Consider the following 15,779-nt stretch of genomic DNA (forward strand, 5'->3'; position numbering starts at 1 on the left):
CGAATTCTTTGCAGGAGGTTTGCTTGATTCACTGCTCGCAATCCCAATGGCTCGCTGCCCTCGCCTTCTATGGCTGAAAGACTAATCATCTTGAATTCTGCGTTTAAGGCTTCTAAGTCCTTCTCAATAGCTGTATCACTTCTCCTCCGACTCAGTGCATCTGCTACCACATTCGCCTTTCCTGGGTGATATTGGATTTGTAAGTCATAATCCGTGATAAACTCCATCCACCTCCTTTGTCTCAAATTCAAATCTGACTGAGTAAAGAGATACTTGAGACTCTTGTGATCAGTAAAGATTTGAATCGTCTCGCCATAAAGATAGGATCTCCATATTTTTAAAGCAAATACCACTGCGGCCATCTCTAGATCGTGGGTGGGGTAATTCTCCTCGTGCTTCCTTAACTGTCTTGAACCATAGGCGATGACCTTTTCATCCTGCATCAGTACACAACCCAGTCCTACTCGAGAAGCATCAGTGTATACTGTGTAAGGTCTTCCTGGAGTTGGTAATGCAAGAATAGTGCTGTCGTCAAAGCTTCCTTTAATTGTGTAAAAGCCTTTTCCTCTTCTTATCCCATTCAAATGATATATCTTTCCCAGTCAGCCTCGTCAAGGGTTTGGCCATGATGGAAAAGTTCCTCACAAACTTTCGATAATACCCAGCCAATCCTAAAAAGCTTCGAACCTTGGTAGCGCTGGTAGGGCGTGGCCAGTCCTTAACTACTTTAACCTTTTCAGGATCTACTGCAACTCCCTTCTCTGACACTCGATGACCAAAGAATCCAATCTCCCTTTTCCAGAAACTACATTTACTAAACTTGGTGAACAACTTATGGCTTCTTAATCGCTCTAACACCTTTTGGAGGTGCACTGCATGTTCCTCTTTACTCTTGGAATAAATAAGTATATCATCAATAAAGATGATTACAAATTTATCCAAGTAATCACGAAATATATCATTAATCAAGCGCATGAAAGCAGCCGGCGCATTAGTAAGACCAAAAGGCATTACCACAAATTCATAGTGGCCATATCGGGTCCTAAAAGCCGTCTTCATGATATCAGACTCTGATATTGGGATTTGATGATATCCTGATGCCAAATCTATCTTTGAGAACCAGCTTGCCCCCTGAAGCTGATCCAACAATTCATCGATCCTTGGCAAGGGATACTTGTCCTTTACTGTAACATTGTTAATCCCTCTATAATCGATGCATAACCGCATGGTACCGTCTTTCTTCTTTACAAATAAGACTGGTGCTCCCCATGGTGAAGAACTCGGTCTGATAAATCCTTTTTCTATCAAATCTTCCAACTGCTTCTTTAATTCAGCAAGCTCAGCTGGAGCCATTCGATAAGGTGCCTTAGCTATTGGGGCTGCTCCCGGCTCTAATGTAATGGTGAAAGGATCACTTCGTGGTGGAGGCACTGCTTCCAATGGCTGGAATACATCATGGTATTCTTTTACTACTGCTATCTCTTCCGACTTTGTCCTTTCATTCAATTCTCCTCCAAGGGTAGTTAGAGTTACAAGATATACCTCGCCCTCGATCAAATCTTTCTCAACTCTTAAGGCAGATACAAGTGACACTCCAGCACTTGGACATATTCCATAGTATGTCGTTGATGGTTGTCCGCTTTCTTCAAGTGTAATTCTTCCTCGACCACAATCCAACTGTGCGTAGTATCTCGACAGCCAGTCCATGCCCAAAATCACGTGTTGTCCTAAAGGAACAACTAGCAGGTCTGCCGGACAGACCATTGATCCCACATAGATTAGAATCCCAAGTACACAACTATCGGCACGAAGGTTATGGTTCCCAGGGGTTCTAACTGAAACACCTACCTTTACTCTAGTAAAGGTTCCCTAAAACTCGACACTACCTCGGGTATCACAAAGCTATGTGTGGCACCCGAGTCGAAGAGAACATGCACATAAACTCCACCAACACACAATGTTCCTAAACAATATTTATTTCACATTTTATATTTCATGCATCAAATTCACACAAACAAGCAATGAGTTAAAACCCTACTTACCTGTGATCGGTCCCTGATGGGGCTGTTGTGGTTCAGGTTTTCCTAACTCTAAAGCATTCACTTGCTTTCCAACTGCCTGGCGCTTCGGGGCTGGTTCAATCGCTAGTCTAGTGGGTGGTGCTGGAAGCGTAACTTGTTTCTTATGGGGACAACTGTTGGCGTAATGCCCTTTCTCACCACACGAGAAGCAAGTAATATAATCAGGGGCTTTTCTTCCCTGACTATAAGGACAACTGCTAGAAAAATGTCCTGTACCACCACAAGTGTAACACACATCTGGGCCATTCGTAAACCGTCTGTCATTCCTTCTTCCTGGGCCTCTCCCTCGATTAAATTGTCCTTTATTATTCATTCTTCGTACTCCTAGCCCTTCAGTTCTGCGAGATGGCTCTGCATGTTTCATCATGGCTTGCTCCTTTTCCATACCTTCTTCAACATTTACCGCTATCTCCGCCAATTCATAAAGGCTATGAAACTTCACTACTTGCAATCGGCTAGCCAAATCCGCTCGCAATCCTCTTATAAACCTTTGAATTAGTGCACCTTCATTCCTTGCTCCATAAGGAGAATATTTCCTTAGCTTTGTAAACTCTGCCTCATACTCCCTGACTTTCCGGTTGCCTTGAGTTAACTCCAAGAATTGAATCTCCAGCCTGTCTTTTGCTTCAGGTGGGAAGTATTTCCGTTCAAATTTCATTTTAAAATCTTCCCAGTCGATCTCTCTTCCCATATAGTATTCTTCCACGTTATCCCACCAACCAGAAGCATCTTTAGTCAAGTAGTATATTGCCACATCCTTCTTGAAATTATCAGGGCAGTGGATGGCCCGAAAGTGTTTCTCCAAATTCCTCAGCCATGTTGACGCTTCGAAGGGATCTGTTCCTCCAGGATATCTAACGGTTCCAAATTTCTTCATTAACGTGACCATCTTCAGGTAATCAGGAGGAGAGGATGGTCTTCGCTCTGATGATTCACAGGTTCTATGATCAAGTCTATCTAGCAAGCCTTGTACTAATACTATAAGAGGATCAGAACTCTCAGCTGTCCTCTGTTCTTTCCTACAACGTGGCTCGGGCGTCCTTTCCCGGTGCATGAACTCAGATTCATTCCGCCTTGGATTATGTGTTGTTGCATAATTCCGCCTTGATCCATACATATCAGGTGCGTGATTCCTCTCCCTCAGATCCTCATATCGTTCTTCTTGCTCATAGCCCATAAGTGAATCCGTCGGATTTCTCCCGGTCGACTCATGTTCGTGTTCATAGCAATGGTTATTTCCTTGTGCTATCGCAGAATCATCTGTTACCTCAAGGTTTGAATAGACTCTGCGGTTTTCAGAATTACGTTGTCCATATCTTGGTGGTGTCATCATTGGTTCCTCACACCTTGTACGTCTTGGAAACATACTGCAGTACAACCCATGGTAAGTACTAATCTCAACTTATCTAACAAAGGAGCATGTTGGTTTCCTATTCTACCTTTTGCGACACCTTTGACTCGATAAATTATTGAAAACATGTTCCCAAGTGAGCAGAGTGAACCATGCTCTGATACCACCTTCGTTGTAACTCCCCCGATCCGGAATAAATAAAAGTTAATTAGTTTGCCATGCACCAATCAAACAAGAACATGCACGACGAACTAAAGAACTCTAACTAGATCGAAGATACTACTACCACGTGCCCGAACATTTGATCCGAGGTTCCCAGATGAGATCCGAAATCCTAAGATCATATGTCCAAGAACGGGTTTCCTAGCGATTCCAAGTTAAGGCTTTTCAACCCGCGCTTGAAACCGTTAGTTAGTTCGTCCCAGACTAGGACTAGTATCATATGGAATCCAAGCATTTCACAAACCTTTTCTTATTCATATACTTTAAATCAACCACATCAAAACTTTATACATGCTCGGCCGAAGTTCAAAACCATATCTTACATATTACAAAACGTACATGTTTGCAAAAGGTAGCAAATCTACACCAACAGCTTTGTGCTCCTCTGATCCCAATGGAACCTACTACTACGGGTTACCTACAAAACAAAGAGTCTAATGAGCAACTATTTTGCTCAGTGAGTCGGGTTTCCTAACAATTATTTATCCCCCCATTATGCATCAAACATTAAGCAACAAGGATCAATTATATTAAGAAATATGCAATGCAAAAATAAAGCAATCATGTAAACAAGCATCCACTCTTCACGAGTGGTTAGATCATTATCGATCCTCGAGGACTGCCTCTCGCCATTGGTTCCTATCTCGATACAAAGTCCATAACACATCCCTTCTTGCGCCCATTGACTCTGAAAACAAAGTCTAAAAAGCCGATGGCCCGGATAACACACTAACCGCATCGTCATGCAGCTACACGGTCGAGGGTAGCTAACCCTATCACACGTGTCTTCGCGACCTGCCCGGAACTAATTTTGGTAAGGCCCCAAACAAGGCACGGGCCTCGAGTGGACACCAATGACTCTCACAACACTCCACCCGAGTGTCGGACTCTCACGGATCAAGTCCGTGGATTTACGGGTTTCCCCGTTAAGATATGATCAAACTTGTTATATTATCTGAGCCGAGGCCCAAACAATATAATGCAATGACATAAGTATATGCAACACAATATCAATGTATCACAATCATGTTATACCCCTCGAGCCGAAGCCCGACGATATAACTCAATATCTTTCACAAACATCAATCATTATCATATCATTATATATCTAAACGCGCAACCTAGCAATGCATCAACCGTTACTCTTGTTTTGCAGGCGCTAGTCGCACACACAACAATCATAACCCATAACCGAGACTGACCTCAACACTTAGATGAAAGTTTTGGACTGGAAACGCTTCTATCTCGCGGCCGGCTTCACTTTAAACTTTTATCAGAAAACTCTAGAGCTTTAGAAATCTAAATACAGGAAGGGTAGGGTAAGAAAGGCTACCCAAGTTCTAACTTAGAAAAAAAAAAAAAAATTTAAATAAAAAGAAAGCTAAAGACAAAAACATTTTACCTTAGGGTTTTGACTTTTTCGAGCTGCTATGGTTAGGGTTCTAAGCATAAGAAATAACTAAAGGGGGTGGTCTGCTATTTATAGGCTGGAGAATGAGCTCATGGGAGGGTTTTGGTCGTGCATAGCAAGCAGGAGGTGTCCTGGGTGCCCCATGCAACCAATTGGAGAGAGATTGGTGTGCAGCCACAAATATGTCCAATTAAAACAAGTTTTGTGGCCAGCCACCATTTCAACCAATAGGACATAAGCCAGAGCTGCTTGGAGGATTCTCCAATAAAGGATTAACACATGTCTAGCTGCTTAAGGAGGTAGACAAGCAGCTGCATCCTCCAGAAGCTTCTGGATATGCTTAACACATCGTAGATGGTCCCTAATGGGCCGTATTTAAATCCCGAACGTGTTATAAGCTTATCCGAGCTGGCGGAAATGTTTTTCCTTGACAAAAACCTAAATTTCTTAGACCTAAACATTTCTAAAATAACTCTAAGGTCATTCCTATCTTAAGGCCTTATAGTAAATTTTCGATTAATTTTCTCGTCCGATTAGGACGTTCGAGGCCGAACCGCGAGCATTTTCAATCCACTAAACTTCGTGAAGAATTTATTTCTTCAGATGGAAAACTATTCTAAGACTTTCTAAATTTTTCTTATGTACCTTGGGATCCACAACATCTACGGGAAAAGATCAATCCGACTTCCACTTACTTGAGTAATTTTCTCGGCTGTTACAAGATTTTTCCTTGCCTGTGTTTTACTCTTTAAAGAGGGTTATTACAGGGTTGCTACAAATATATTGGATGCGGAGGAGGAAGCTGAAGTTACACAACCTAGCATCACTGAACTTCAAGCCTTTTCTTGGAAAGTGAACGCACCTCAGAAAATTCACCATCTTATATGGCAATTAATTTCGGGACAGGTAGCAGTAACAAGGAACTTAATACGTCGTAATCTGCGGTGTGATGATTACTGCCCAAGATGTGGAGAGCTAGAGGAAAATGTAACCCATGCGATCTTTGAATGTCCGCCAGCGTTACAAGCATGGGAACTATCATCTACGCGATCAAACCCCCAAACTTTCCCCATATCGAGTATGTACGCCAATATGGACTACCTTTTCTGGAGGAAAAATACAATTAGAAGGCCAGAAGATGATAGAGACCCTTATCCCTGGATAATCTGGTACATATGGAAGGCGAGGAATGATAAGCTATTCAGGGGGATTGACAGGGACCCTTTAGAACTGGTCAGGTATGCAGAGAGTGAATGTCAGGCTTGGTATAATGCTAAGGAGTCTATGCCTAAACCCACTCAGGCACCAAACACTAAAGTGGTACAAGTCTTAAGCTTGAATAATATGTGTATGGTGGATGGCTCTTGGACATCCACAGATCTATTCAGTGGAATTGGTTGGGTATGGAAGGATAACACGGGAAAGATCCAACTTATAGGAACACGGAATTTAAGGAGGTGGGAGACAGCACTACACTCGGAATTGGAAGCATTGAAATGGGCATTGGAAAGCATGCTTCAACATTCAAACTGCCAACATTTTGGTACAGATTGCAAGGACCTGATACCTATGATAAAGGAACCCCAAGCCTGGCCAAACTTTTCAACGGAGCTAGAAGCCATTCAAATCATCCTCATGTGTTATTCGGATTTCAAGATCACCTACGTGCCAAGAACACATAATGAAATTGCTGATTCTTTAGCTAGGAATGTTCGATCTTTTCATAGATCTCTTTGTTTTATTGATTGTTCTATTCCGGTCTGCCTACCCAGACCACCTCATGTTTGAGTAATAGAATAGCCGTTTGTTGACAAAAAAAAAAAACTAACTTGACCAGCAAGAAACGTGTGATTAGATTCAAGGAACAAATTTATTTATTTATTTTTCTCACGATGTGCTTCTTGCGATGATCTTTTTCTTTTTGGGCCTTCCAAGTGCATTATTGTAATACAAAACGTCCTAAGTCTTGCCTTGCTAGTCTAACCACCTAAGCCCTAAGTTCTCTAAGCTAACATGAATTCTCTAAGTTTCTAGATCTCGGATTTGCTCTCATGGCTCTCCCTCTTCCCCAAGCTTCTTTATATACTCCTCCTAGGTCGGTCTATTCTCCCTTTATGCCAGATCTATCGCGAATCGGGCTTTTTCCATTTTCGTCGATCTTCCATGTTTATCGGGAAACTTGACATTTATCTTCGGGAAACTTGATATTTATCTTGTTATGTAAAGATAAACAAAAACCGTCATACTTATCTCGAACTTAATTTAAAAAATCGTAAACGGGCCACTTGGTCATGTTTGGATCCTTCCGGGCCGTTCTTTAAACGTTCGACGTTCTTGCGATTTTTCCGAGAAAGTACTCTTGTCACGATTTCGATCTTCTGAAAGATCTCCAATTCTTCATATAGTTGAGATGATGGTGTTTTAGGATAACCGTCATCGTCTTATACGATGAATTGAGATCTATCCATCAACCGAAGCTTTCGTGGTTTTCCGAAACTTTCCCGATGATTCCGATCGAAACGAAATGGGAGTTTTAGATTCACGATTCTAAGGATTCGAACTGCGAGGCTCCGAGTAAGGATGCAAAGTGCGGGATTGGACTAGCATCGGGATGGTTTTACGAAGAATTGGCCACACTTGCCGAATGGCCCGGCGCCTAGAACCATGACGTCGGTCTGGCCGCCGACGCCCGGGGCCGTGACGCGGGTCTGGCCGCCGGCGCCCAGGGCCGTGATGTCGGGCTGGCCGCTGGCGCCCCGGGCCGTGACGTTCGGGCTGGCCGCCGGCGCCCAGGGCCGTGTCGTCGGCCTGGCCACTGGCGCCCGGGGCCGTGGTTCGGGACTGGCCGCCTGGCGTCCGGGGCTGTGTCCCCCGGGTAACCCGTTTCGGTTGTTCGTTTTCTCGGTTTTTCTTTTCAGCGATTGTTTTGCGGAAAATCCGTAGATAAGAAATAATCTTAGCCGTTGATTTCGAGATAACCGTTTTTGACCCCAACAACTTGTACATCTTTCTGAGCTCCTAGATCTCGTTCAAAAACTCGGTATAGCAATTCTTCACGATGTCAGAAACCTCTATCTTCCCCTTCCTATACGCTCTGCGAGTTTCTTTCACAGCTAACTCCTTCTCACGAAGGGAGCTGCAGCCTGATCCTTCAAACAGGCGATCTTCTTCTCTGCCAGCTCAGCCTTAAAACAAGGCTGTGCGTGCTTCCGTGCGGCTCGCCTTAAGAGCCTCGGTCATGAGGTGGAGGCCCTACGGAAATTTCTTGGATTTGTAAAGTCCTTTATGTTAAAAAATATATATACATACAAAAACGTCCAAAGGCGAGAAGTAACCCCGTTCCACATCCTTGACCCCTTCAACTCAACAGAATCCCATCCCAAAATCGAAAAAGTGGTCGAAATAATAGGCAGAGTTGTCAAATCCCGGCAGGTCAGCCTGGTCAGTGATGCTTCCACTAGCCTGGCTATAGAGGAAGTTATGGAACAACTCATCCGTCAGATACTCCATCCAGTCGACTGCATCATCCACAGCAATATGCTTATTCTTGGGAGATCTTGATCTCTCCCTTTAATTTGGAATGTCATAGGGGACAAATTCTTCCATACTCGTTTCCGATTCTTCTTCGACCAGCAAATCATGTTGAAGTCGAGAACGGTTATAAGCCACTACAAGACGAACTCATTATGGGGAAAAGTGGCCTCAAAAGTATGGTCCACCCTGGAGAATATCTCTAACGTTGTGTATGTCCTCAGGACACGGAGGAAGAATGTTGGTTATCTTTGAAAACGAATTGACAGGTATCTGATCGAGATACCCTTACCCCATCGACTCTGTAATGTGGGGATGCAGCTATCCTCGACAGACGCACTGTCTATGTGTACGAAAAAGGAATGTTTCCAAAGCTCGTGCGAGTTTGAAGCAAACCTCTTGATTGTCGCCATATTCATCCTTGGGGCCAAACTGCACATCCGTGAATTCCTAATCGCCATTGGCTGCAATAAAGCCTCGAGATAATCAGTGTCGAGAGTCATCCCCACTCGTAACTCAAGACCAAGATCCCGACAAGATGTTACAAACCTGTAAACAAAATCTGTCTTATCGAGAATCCAAACCGGTTGGGATCCGAACGATTATCTCCGGGATGGGGGACCACAAACGGCAACACAACAAATGAGCTTCGTAACACGTGAAATAACCATCCGGAGGAGCACCAGCATGTTCCCCAGCCTATGAAAGTCGAAATTCCACCGAGTCTGGAATATGGCAGAAACGTCGGATGACCTTTAGGTACGAAGGATGGCTGCGGCTCAGACAGCCAATGACTCTTTTGTTACTAGACTTAGGAGGAAGCTACAACTCACTCGGAGGAACCTCCTGGGCCTCCAATATATGTCTGCTTCCTTAGGATGAACTGAATATGCCACAAATTAGGTCTTTACGATGGTTTGGCTATTTGGGGATTCGAGGCTCTTAGTATCGAAGTAAGAAAGCAAAACATTGTCTGAATCTCTCTGATCTTGAGACATAATCCAAAAGCAACAAAGGGCCGGAGAGAATGATCTTTCTACATTAAGAAATTCTTGTGGAAGTGAGCAAATAAAGATTTTGAAAACTTACTCCACATAAGTGAAAGGAAAATCTACTATTCACTCTCGGACTTTCGGTCATTGATCCCGCCTAACTTGCCTAACCTACCTAACAGCACGCAAGAATCGAAATCAGAACTTGCGAGCTGGGGGGCTAACAGTTGGGGTCAAAATCGGTAACGAAAAAATCAATGTCAGGAAGTTCCCGAGAAACCTTTCTAAAAAGAAAATAAGAATACAGAAAACTAAAACTTTGTATTTTTAAGAACTATTGCACGACAAGCTCCTCGCAAGGGATCATTCAACCCATCAAAAGGACATTTCCCGAGCATCGGAACAGCCAAACCAACATCGTCTGACCCGCCATTGGGGAAGTTGGATAAGCCAAGTCCAACTCGCGGTTCGGCGAGTTGGACGAACCTCATCCAACTCCCCCAACAGCGAGTTCGATCAACCAATCCAACTCGACCAACATCGAGTTGGATCAGTCTTTTCCCAATGGCGAGTTGGATCAGTCTTTTCCATATACTCGTCTTGGTCAAATTTTCTCTTGTTTCGTCTCAATCGGAGTAACCGTTGAAACTTTACGATAAAACGACGAATACTTATATTCTTGTATAAGTTTGGATCATGTCTATGCATTTTGACTTTAGGCTTTAGTGAATATTATACTATCATATTCATGTTAAGAGAATAATCTCTTTATTAGATTTAGTATGTTCATATAGAATCTTGTCATATCAGTTACATCTCTAAATGTAATAACTTAGAGATGATATCACTACAAGAAAAATGGGCTTTACTAGTGGACGAAAAACGTTATCTAACAATTCAACAGCGGTTTAAGGAACGCTGTATCATCGCCCGTCATAGTAGGTATGGCACATTAGATAACACTTTTTCGCGGTGCTATCGTTTCTTCGAAATCTTTAGCGCTTTTGTATTTGCAATAGTAACCTATTTAATAGCGCGTCATTAATGTTATTAGAAATATTATTAACAGCGTTTTCGAGTAGTTATTTTTAATTCATATATAGCAATTAATAGTTCCTGCTATATATATTATTTTGAAATTATAGCAGCTAATATTGATGCTAATATATAGCATATTTAAATAATTATAATATTTATATATTTCATTTAATAATTTATATATATTTATTTTTATATAGACTCGATTTTTTTTTGTTAGACATTATATTATGAAACATAAACTTCAAAGATTCAACATTAAAACATTCTTGTCAAATATTACATAATAGCATAATAGCATAACAAGTTCAAAGTGTGCTGCAACTAGCATAATAGCATAACAAGTTCAAAAGCAACAGATCTTTCTTACAATAAAACAAGTTTGTCATTTGGCCAAGCCACCGTGCTTCCAACTGCATCACCAATGTATTCAATTTCTGAGTTTGGCCTCCACACTCGTGCCCCATCGTACTCGGAAACCTCTACCCAAACCTTAGAAGCATTGGGACCTAAAGGGATGAAATGCACCTTCTCTGCTGGATCAGTTGAGAACACACGACCTAAAGCCACTCTGTGTCCAGAATTATTACAGTCCAAGAGAGCGCACTTCTGTTTACCACCTTTGCTGCTACAGCCACTGCTGTTACTACCACTCTACAACGAAAGATAGTAACAAAGACAATCAACACAATCATCGTTGAATCAACAAGAATCACACTACTTTAGTTAAGTAATAAATAAGATGTTTCAGAAACATACCTGAATGGAATTCTTGTTTGATTCTTTTGGTGAATCTTCATCAGGTAGTAGTATCTTATCGATAGGCCATGCAATTTTCCCACGTAGGGCATCACCCATCTTGGTCATTTCACGAGTAGGTCTCCAAATAAAAGCATCAGATTTCACAACCCAAATACACTCTAAGAATTGCAGCATTCGGTCCTAGCGGTACTTGGTTCAATAGTTCAACAGGATCAGTCGACAACAATACACCCTCAGCAATTAATTCTTCTTCTGATTTCCAGTAGTCAAAGATTTGAACTTTTCCAAAAGACGCATCCGTAGGATGAATCATTAAAAAAAGATAAATTTCAGTAGTCATGTATTCAATGTATATTAGGGAAGATCTTAACAATATATAATTACCTCTGATCCGTTGATGTTACCATTGCTTGATAAGTCAATATCATCGTCCAGGATTATCTTATAAGCTGGCCATGCAATTTTCACTCCAACCGCCTGAGCAAGCCTAGCACAAGTTGCTGTAGGTCTCCATATAGATGCTGTTTCTACTGAGACAGACGTCACTACTACAGCAGCCGCAATTGAACCCAATGGAATTCGACCAATCTTATAATAGGGTTCACTAGAGTGGTATTCTCCTTCAGCAACAACGACATCATCATAGCTAATATCACTTACTTCATAGCTAGAACGATAATCGTTTTTTTTCTAACACAGACAGAAATAAACAAGATTCTTAAAGCCAGATAGCACTTAAAAGGCTATATAGTCAAAAATCTATTGTAAGGAACTTACCTTTTGGCCGGCTAAGTCTTTGACCACATTTTGCCAATCTTCAATCTTGTTGATTAGTTCTGCTTGCGTATCTTGAAGCTTCTGAACATGGGAGTCTCTAGCATGTAAGAATGCCAACTTGGTTGCAGTAACCCCTCTCCCCATCCCCCTAATTCTTCCTGGTTTATCCTTTCCTAGCACCTGAGCGACAGCATCTTTACCGACATTATCTGAACTTGACCCCATTTCACTGCCAATTCTCTTAATCTTCTCCTGCATTAACATATATAACGACTGTTGTAAAATGTCCTCATACTAACAAACTTGCAAGTAAATTTAAATCTACGAAATAAAATCATCTTACTATTGTTTCTGCAAATTCTTGACTCACAGGTCTTCCATCAGAATGCGTGTGACCAGCGACCCAAACCTTTGTTCTAGTTACCTTCTAGGATCACTACTGTTTTTCCTCTACAATTTATATGAATTTGTTGTCAGCAATTGAAATTATTTATAATTCCAAAGGTTTGGAAAATACAAACATACCATCTCATCTGCAAGTCGAATCATCCCTTTACGACTAGTGGTATGAGGAATTTGTCCCTTCCTGAGTTCCCTGTATTTATCACTTTGTTCCTAAACAAGCACATTACAATTTCAGTCAATTAATATTAATATACACAGACTCTAATCAATCCACATTTTATATTACCTTAAAAGCTGTGGTACATCTTCCTTTAACCCAATTGTTCCACGCAGTCGCAGATTGTATGTTGCTGGGCTTAATTATCTGTAGTTGAGCCTTGTTTTTGGTAGCTCTGACTTTTGAAGACAAAGCTGTGGTACATCTTCCTTCTCTTCACCAGTATGCTGATCCTTCTCCCATCTTGATTCACTGCATCTTGGACAGCTGACCGAATCCTCATACTTCTTCCTGTACAAGATACAGACGTTCTTGCAGGCGTGGATGACATCATACCCAAACCCAAACTGTTTCAGAAATTTATTAACCTCATCTGTAGACTTAGGTAGCACATTCTCCTTCGGAAGCATGTCATGAATTAACACCAATAACTGATCAAAATAGCTCTCAGACATCCCACTTTTGACCTTAATCCTGTAGAGTCCCATGATCGCAGCAACCTTCGTGTATTTAGCACACTGAGAGTACAACGGAGTTTCTGCATCCTCCAATTTTTTTCTGAACTCAGCTTCTTCTGGTCTGTCAATACCCGCAAACGCCTCTGAACTCTCCTGCTGAGCTGACTGATAGTCTTCACTTGCCATGAAAGCTGTTCTAAACAACTCATACGCCTCATTCTCAGACGAGTTGATATCACATGGCTTATCAGGCCTTATATCTCCGTGTTTAGACCAGAATTTACAAATCTTGTACTTCGGATCCATCCCTCTAATCACAAGATGCTCGAAAACTGTATCACTAGACTGATGGCAGACATTGTGGCAATCAACACAAGGGCAGAACATTTCAGCTGGAACACCTAAACGGCTCGATGAAGAAGACACAAAGTCATTGGCTCCTTTCTCATACTCAAGGCTATTCCTGTCGAGTTACCACAAGTGAGAGATAAACAGTTTAGCATAATGAGATATACATAAACGAGAAATTAAAAGAGTGTGAAGTGAAGTTAATACCTTGGTAACCAAACCCAAGATTTGTCCATGTTTCAGCTCCAAACCAAGTTTACATACAAGTGATTAACTTTATCAACCCACAAAGAACAAAACAGAATGAGAGTTCTTAAATGGAATTGTTTTGTTACTAATTTTACCTGATAGATTTCTTGAACTTTGATTTGACCTAGCTACAAAAGAAGACAACGGTGTTAATAAACCCAGCAAATTATAATCTTCATCGAGAAACCTAAAGAGCACAAAAACGATACCTTAATCGAAAACTCTGGAACGAAATCTCCCTGCAACAGAGAGCACAAAAACGAATCAATTAAACATGCAATTAAATCACTACTACGAAAGAGATAAACGGTTAACAATCAGAATTGGAGACAATGTGAGAAAACCCGAGTTCACCTACGACAGATTGGAGATGGATTTCGATCAGAGGGGACGTGATTTTGCCGATTCTGGATGAGATAAGTAAAGAGCTTGATAATTGAGAGTGAGATTTGATGTGAGCTAGATTCAGAGAAATGAGAGGTTTTGGTTTCAGATTATCGATCGAATGGAGGAAATGGGGGAGACACAAACAAGAGATGGGAGAACCCTAATTTTTGGGGGTTTCTATTTTTTTTTGGAGCTTAATTAATTTTAGGAGCCAAAAATTTTCTAAGTGTCGCGGGCATTACCGCACTAACTAAAGATAACAGTTTTTATGTTTCTTTGCTATAATACATAAGCGTCTCCGTCAAAACTGTACGCTTATTTTAATTTTTTTAAGTCGACATTCGAACATAGCGTCTCGTAAAAGGCAAACGCTATGTTTAAAACACGGGTATCAAAAACATAGCATAATCGTAAAAAACGCTATTCTGGTATGCTATTAAAACCCATTATTCCTGTTATATTTCAACAATTCCACAACTTTTTAGCACTCTTGAATCTCAGCACGTCATAGATGGACATTCAACAAGGGTGGATAAGCGCAACTTTTTTTACAGCGTTCATGGCACACAATGTCGGTGCCACAACCGACATCGCAATTCTGGTAACATATGATCCGTTGGTCTACTTCATTCGACAAGGGTGGGTAACCACAACTTTTCTTACAACGTTCATGGCATGCATTATCAGTCTCACAGCCGACATCGCAATTCCGGTAACATATGACCCGTTGGTCTACTTGATTCACCAAGGGTGGGTAACCACAACTTTTCTTACAACGTTCATGACACGCATTGTCAGTTCCACAACCCACAACGCAATTCCGGTAACATATGACTCGTTGGTCTACTTCATTGACACCTATAAACATCATAAGAATCATTATTTTTAACTTTAATATTATATCAGTCTAATAATTATCAAAATAACCCTATAACTATAGATTTCGATTAATATTTTTCGAATTCATGATATGATTATAAATGTAGGGAAATGCTTATATAATATAGATTGCTAGTTCTAGCTACTTGTGTCGGAATGCTGAAAGGATGAAGGAAAAGCACATCTGAAGACACAACTCGTGCAAGCTATAGTTTTTATGTTTTGACATAAGGACTTGCAGACAGTTTCCTGACACTCAGTCATAGTTTTTGCTCTCACACCCATTACTACCAAAGTCATCACCATTATTATCTTGATCATATTTGATATTTTTGTGTGTTTGTGTTTGCTAGTTTTTATCAACTCTGATTTATCTCAGGCTTATTATATAAAGTTCAAGATTTCTCTCATAAGATAAAAAAACGCTATGGCTTGGAACATGTGTCAAAATATTTTTCTTTTAAATACATTAAATTTCTTAGAATATAATCTAAAATAATAAAAATTGTTTGATATTTTAACTGAATTGTAACTATTTTCACCATTCATAGTTCCAATAAAAATAACAAAATTATAAGTAACTTTTACCAGAATATCTAAAATTAATCCCAGAAAGAAATATTTAGATTGAATGAAGTTCCATATGTCTCTCACGAGGTTAAAAAAATCTA

At 40.9% G+C, this 15,779-nt stretch overlaps 1 protein-coding gene across 1 annotated transcript; it reads right to left on the bottom strand.

The window, feature by feature from the left end:
* Positions 1-543: 543 nt before the first annotated feature.
* LOC103848344 (retrovirus-related Pol polyprotein from transposon 17.6) lies at positions 544-14,732 on the bottom strand. The gene is made up of 2 exons (XM_033287501.1): positions 11,386-14,732; positions 544-11,280 (listed from the first exon to the last, which is right to left on the bottom strand). The coding sequence occupies exon 2, from the start codon at positions 1,762-1,764 to the stop codon at positions 544-546; it is 1,221 nt and encodes a 406-aa protein (XP_033143392.1). The 5' UTR covers positions 1,765-11,280; positions 11,386-14,732.
* Between the last annotated feature and the right edge of the window lie 1,047 nt (positions 14,733-15,779).

This window comes from Brassica rapa, chromosome A03 (assembly GCF_000309985.2).
Source record: "Brassica rapa cultivar Chiifu-401-42 chromosome A03, CAAS_Brap_v3.01, whole genome shotgun sequence".
NCBI classification, from domain to species: Eukaryota; Viridiplantae; Streptophyta; class Magnoliopsida; order Brassicales; family Brassicaceae; genus Brassica; species Brassica rapa.